Source organism: Pelmatolapia mariae, linkage group LG22, assembly GCF_036321145.2.
Source record: "Pelmatolapia mariae isolate MD_Pm_ZW linkage group LG22, Pm_UMD_F_2, whole genome shotgun sequence".
NCBI lineage: Eukaryota > Metazoa > Chordata > Actinopteri > Cichliformes > Cichlidae > Pelmatolapia > Pelmatolapia mariae.
In genome coordinates, this window is record NC_086245.2 from 11,015,361 (window position 1) to 11,021,543 (window position 6,183).

Here is a 6,183-nt window from a genome sequence, read left to right on the forward strand (position 1 = left end):
AAAAGCATAATAAGTCATTTATTAACCATTAATAAAGTCACTAGTTACATTTGAATCTACACAAAGCCTCCTCTTTTTTAATGGAGGAAACAGTTAATAAGCTTAGCACCAGCGGATATTTTAATACTGAACCACACATCTAAAATATTGTCATATGCACTAAAGACACTGGAACCTTCCTTTATCCCGAGGTAAAAACTGATCAGCCGTGCTTTTTTTTTCCCCTTCGCGCCCCTGCAGCTTCATTTATCTTCGTGAGCTTTGTCTCACTTCATTTATAACCTCTAACTACCTTGAAATCAAGTCTCCGCGGTTTACAAAATCCTCATCAAAGGCACGTTTGTTCCCAGATGTCCCTTTTTTGAGGATGTTTTCTGTATCACGTTGTATACAAGTCACTGCTCTGCTGTAAACATGTTATCCGCTCAGATTTGTCGCCTCGCAAACACAACGAACAGCGGATCAATATGGAAATGGACTCAGACTTTCTGTGCGGTGCCTGCGCGTCCAAGAAAAGCGATAAGCTAGGAAAAAAATAAATAAACGGGAATTGGTTAGGAGGCATAGCTGGGGATTATCCCAAACTTGCCCCGGGGTTTGGCTCCTGCGCGCAACCGGACCGGCGTCTGTTCACCGCGGCCGGATAGGACCCGCATTGGCTCGGGGCGCAGACTGAAGCTCCCCGAGGGCTTCCAGCGACTCCCATCGACTCGCCCAGGACGGAGATTACAGGGTGGCAGCGTGGCTGGTATCTTTCTGAACACACACACACACACACACACGTAGAAAGAGGTGAGATGATCTCGGAGTGCCTGCGGCGGAAGAGCAGCCCGTAAAGATTGAGGCTTGAGCCCTCACACGGCTATCACACTGCCTGCAGAACACACGCTCCCAGCCCCGTGTGATGAGCAGATACAAAACAACTTTGTTCAGCTGACAAAGAGGCAATTGTGAGCTCAAAGGGCATTGGCCCAAGGCTCCAAGTACAGCAAGTACAGCTACAGAAGATAAAAACTGGCCTTCTTTAGTCATATCTGTTCTGAGGGAACTTTGATAAACCAGCTTCTTAAAATGTTCCTCAGGAATCAAAAGAAGCCTCTGTGCTCTTAAAGTGGAGTTATCAGCCTTAGTCTTTCTCTCAGATGTGTCTATTAGAAATGAGCTCAATCTAGATTAAGCTGTTTAAAAGTTACATTAAAAAAACATCCGCACAAAAACATTAGATAGAAGGATACTTTATTCTTTTAATCGATCATAATTATATACAGCATCTCCTGGTAGAAATCGTCTCTAACACATGGATGTTTTCCAACACTTTTAGGGATTTGGGTTTTTTTTACGCAGAGGTCAAGACAAGTAACAACAGCATGTAGGGCATTTCTGATATAAACATCATATTATAACAACACTCAAGAGTTCATATAGTCATTGCTTTAATGAGAATACATCCTAAGTCATGTGACAGTTTGGTTTTTGTGTAGAAGCTGAAGTTAACGCCAGTCTTCAGCAGCCCAAAGATGAGTTTGATATAGTAACTGATGCTCTGTATGGGAAAACAGGGAAGATGATCAACAATAAGCAACATAAAGCTTAAAAATGTCTGACGGGATGATGGGAGATTCTTTTTCCTTTTTCCAGGGGAAATTTATGAGCAAAAGTGCAGTTTTATAAACACTTGTTTCCTCTCACGATTGGCTGACAGCAGCAGTGGGAGCAGTGTTGGCTATGGCAGCGGCGGCGCCCATTCGCAGCAGCTCCTTCCTGTGAGTGAGGATGACATCAAAGCTGGACTGAAGGCGGTTCTGCTGTTCCTGGACGCGGCCCTGAAGGGTGCGGACCCAGCGGATCAGCGCCAGGCGGCGATACATGGTCAGCTGCACCTGGTGCTTCTCCATTTCCTGAGCCTTGAAGCGCTCACGGTCCCGCAGCGTCCACACGGTGTCCATCAGCTCTGGCATATCGCCGTCTGAGTCGGAGGACTGATCATCATCATCGTCTTGATCTTCCGCTCCTTCCTCCAGATTTCCCAGGTTGCTTCCTGGGAGGGACTTGCGGCTAAAGCTTCTTTGTCTCGTGGCGGGGTCTCTGTTTCCTGCTGGGCCGCTTTCCGGATGACTCGATTTTGGTTCCCCGACACCGATGCGGTCCAGGCCTCCCATGACCATCCCCTCTCCCCCGCTTTCTATGTTGAGGGAAGACATGCTGCCGCCAGACCGGTAGCTGTACTCAGACTCGGAGTCACTGTCTCCCCATTCGTCGTCCAGCAGTGCATCATAATCCTCTTCCTGTCTTCCTCTGAAGTCTGTGCTGCCCTTCCTCCTCTGCTGCTCCCTCTTCTCTCTCTGCTTCTCATCATCCTGGTTCATCATCATCCTTCCCTCCTCTTCCTCCATCCTCCTCTCCTCCGCTCCATCAGGGGGCACTCTACCATAACCATCGTCCCCACCTTCGATTTCAGGCAGAGGCTCAAGGCGGCTCCAGCAGGACATGCGGGAGCGCGGCGACAGAACCCCTGAGTTTGGGGGGTCACGCCCAAGTGGGCCCAAGTTTCGGGGCCGCACCTGGTTTCGGTTCTCATCTCCTCCTCCTTCTACATTGCCCGTGTAGTCCTCATCATCTTTCCCTGGCAGGAAGTTGAAGTTGCCGTCTTTGTCGCACTTCCTGTTTTGGAACGAAGAACTATTGTTGGAGCCTCCGTAGGCTGAGTTCAGAGGCTGGTCCTGATGATGAAGCATCACTGGCCTCGACTGATTCTCACTGAAATGACAAGGAACATAACATCAAAGTACTGGTAGTGCCATTCTTTACTTCAAATAACCTTTACACACAGCACCGCTGGACATTTGCCCACTATGTACATCACTTAGAATGTTTCTCAACTTCCTGGAGCCAAAAATTTAGATAGAAGATGAAAATCTACTTGACTTGACTTACTTGAGATCCATAGTTAAGTTTCTAGTGCTTAATACTTCAGTCTATAACATTTAAGGTTTTTGGCTTCCCTTGCAGAAAAACATCTTAGTGTATTAAAGAAACAGAACATTAATCAGAAGTTGCATTGAGAAATGTGAAATATGCTCTAACAAAAGAAAGTCAAGCCAAATCACAGTGAAACAATAAATAAATCTGTGTCGCAGGCCTGCACAGTGTGTAGCTGCTTAAACCTGTCATCACATGGCAGCACAACAAAGCAACAAAGAAAAGTTCTTCATGGGCGAAAGGAGGAGGATTAAAAAAGATCAAAACAGCTAAAATGCAGTCGTGAGCTAAAGCAACAAGAACAAAAACAGAGGAAAATCCAATGCCTAGCCCACTGGGGCCAAACACACACACACACACACACACACACACACACACACACACACACACACACACACACACACACACACACTTTCCTTGTTTATAACGTCTATAACTACAGGCTGGTCTGCGCACTCCATTTCTATTAGCGTCAAATATTTACATGTCTCCTCAGAATGGAAATCTCTCTAATCCTGACTCCAGGCTGCTGTCAATCAGTCCCCTCTCCTCTTCCTATGCACGCGCGCTCACGTGGTGCTGAAGGACAGCGATGGTGGCGGTGTCGCGAGCGCGCATGATGAAGCTCTAACCACGGCGAGAGAAATGAGGACAAACCGCCCGAAATCGACGCGTTTTTGGCCGCAATGCTGGCGCTTGAAATGGGAGAATAAAATAATTCTCATGTTGATAACGAGTGGTTTGTATTTTTTCGCTCTGAGTGCAAAAACACCATATTTGTTGTCGTAAGCGCGATGAAAATAAAGGAAAATAATACCTAAGCAGTCCTGCTGCTGGGTGGATGCCTATAATCTTGAAACGAAGACGCCTGGCTCTGTAGAAAACGTGAAAAAGGCGTCCAATGGCGCCCAGTGGCTGCATTTTACGGCTTATTGAAGAATATCAGGATAAGAAAGCCTAAAACGCGACAGTTCTTCTTCCTCATCCGAGCACTGCTCTTTGCTAAAGCTCAAAAACGCCTCAGAGTTTCATCCTAAAACAATAATAATAATAATAAATATATACTCAGAAATGTAGAGGAAAAAGCAGGGATATTTAATCTGCGCTGCGTTATGTAACGCTCACCCCATATCTGTGCAGTCTCCACTCTAGCCCTTCTCATATAAAACAACCTCAGAGCCTGCCCTTCATCTCCCTTTCACCGCTTGCATAAGTCAGACATGTGAATCTATTTGCACGAGGTTCCAGTTTTTTCTTACCTATTTTGCCGGTTTGTTGCTCGATAGACAAGCTGGACACTGCGCCCTCCCAATTTTTCCCCTCCTCTGACCCTCCTCTGTGTGATGTTTATCTTCCTCTTCCTCTCTCCTCCTCCTCTCAGCCTACCGCGGTAGCTCTTAGAAAAAAGAAAACGCTGGGCGACTAAAAGCATTTCCTAAACTGGGCTGGGACTGAAGGAAAAAGGAAACAGTGGAGAATGAATCGGTGCGAGGACAGAAAGCCTGTTGTGTTTATTGTTTATTCAACAGCAGGTCTGAATTCCCAGAAACGAGCGTCTTTTTATTACAATGGATTGTAACTCTGTGGGTGGTAGCTACCGAACTTATTTCCATAGAGGAAATCCAGCAAGTAAACTAAATGAACAAATAAAAAGAAATAAAAGCAGCTCAAAATGGGCAAAAAATAATAATAATTCTTGGGTACCTTTATGGGAATCCTCATTCATAAACAAAATGTAGAAGTTTAAAAAGGATCTCTTTAATATAACCAACACGGTTTTACTGTAGTGCCATTCACTCCCTCTTTCTACATCTGGCTGCAGCTGGAGTCTGTGGTTTTACCTTTATGGCCCTTGTTCTAATGACATTTTAATGAGATCATGTCAATGTGAAGCTGGTCAAACTGCACTATTAGCTGAAATATTATTATGCTACATGTTATAACTGTTTTAGATCATGGTTTAAACTCCCTTATGTTATGATGTCACTTTACTTTTGCGAGGTTGGCTGGTGGGAGGGGGGGGGGGGGGGGGGGGTTACCACATGACTTCATTTTAGATATTTTTAATAGCGGTGTCACCCTGCAAATACATAACGTCTACATGAGTCACAATATATAGCTATGCATATGTGAGATATAAAATAAGAGATATGGGGGTTTTAATTGTTAGAGAACATCTAGCTCTCTTTCACTGTTTTATTTTTAGTTTTTTAGTATATGAGAAAGGGACAGTTTTATTCAGTCAAAATTAAAACCACAAAAACAATAAAGTGTGTAAGAAATTTAACACTGATGTAATTTACAGTTGTAGGCCTGGTGGAATTTCATGGTATAACAGTTATGTATTCATTAAGTCTTGCAAATACATTTAATCTCTCCCCGTGACAAATCTGTGTCTCATACTAAACTTTAAAAAGTCAGTTCTCGACATGCTGGATGTTCTAAGTTTCCATATCGTCTTGTTTTGCAGGACAGATGCAAACTGGATCAGTGACTGACACCAAAATTGCACTCATACATAACCTTTGCACAGCGTTAAGGTCACATTTTACCTCTTTTGACATTGGACAGCAGTAAAATTACCATAAATGTTATTCTTTTTTCCCTAATGTGTTGCCAGAAATGCCTAAAACACACAAAAATGAAAATTTAATACTTTTGTTTAAATGTTTGTGCACACATCCTGTTCTCTGTCAGATATGACATGCATCTACTGAGATGGATTTTAGATTCATTTTAAGCTTGTGGTAACAGAAGTCAAGGGGGACCTTGACAACGTCATGAGAACTCTCTGTGTCACCAACACATTTACTCAGCTTCCCACAGACTCAGGCACTTGCTGCTATCCTTTGAAGGGTCATGTGGGAATCTCAAAACAGTATAATTTTAATATTTGACACTGTTTTTGAAAATACAATGGACCCTGCATCCTCTGGACTACAGATGAGAGGGACTATCTGGCTTGTTATCGGTGCTTAGTTCAAAAGCCTGCATCTCTGATGGTATGGGGGTGCATTAGTGCCTATTGGAATTGGCAGCTTGTACATCTGGAAAGACATCATCACATATACATCTCACATACTTCCATTAGATGACATTTCCAGGGAAGGTCTTGCATATTTCAGCAAAACAAAGAACAGCTGCATACTATGGCTATTACAACAGCAGGACTTTGTAGTAGAAGAGTCTGGGTGCTAAACTGAC

The 6,183-nt window shown here is 44.0% G+C and overlaps 1 protein-coding gene across 3 annotated transcripts; it reads right to left on the reverse strand.

Annotated features, from left to right (window-relative positions):
- Positions 1 to 1,219: 1,219 nt before the first annotated feature.
- Positions 1,220 to 4,426, reverse strand: LOC135933701 (uncharacterized protein DDB_G0290685). 3 transcript variants are annotated; one of them, XM_065471830.1, is made up of 2 exons: positions 4,239 to 4,426; positions 1,220 to 2,757 (listed from the first exon to the last, which is right to left on the reverse strand). In XM_065471830.1, the coding sequence occupies exons 1-2, from the start codon at positions 4,409 to 4,411 to the stop codon at positions 1,686 to 1,688; spliced, it is 1,245 nt and encodes a 414-aa protein (XP_065327902.1). In that variant the 5' UTR covers positions 4,412 to 4,426; the 3' UTR covers positions 1,220 to 1,685. The 3 variants fall into 3 exon arrangements, with proteins under 3 accessions (XP_065327902.1, XP_065327909.1, XP_065327907.1); XM_065471837.1 differs by lacking the exon at positions 4,239 to 4,426 and adding an exon at positions 4,105 to 4,224; XM_065471835.1 differs by lacking the exon at positions 4,239 to 4,426 and adding an exon at positions 3,797 to 3,931.
- Between the last annotated feature and the right edge of the window lie 1,757 nt (positions 4,427 to 6,183).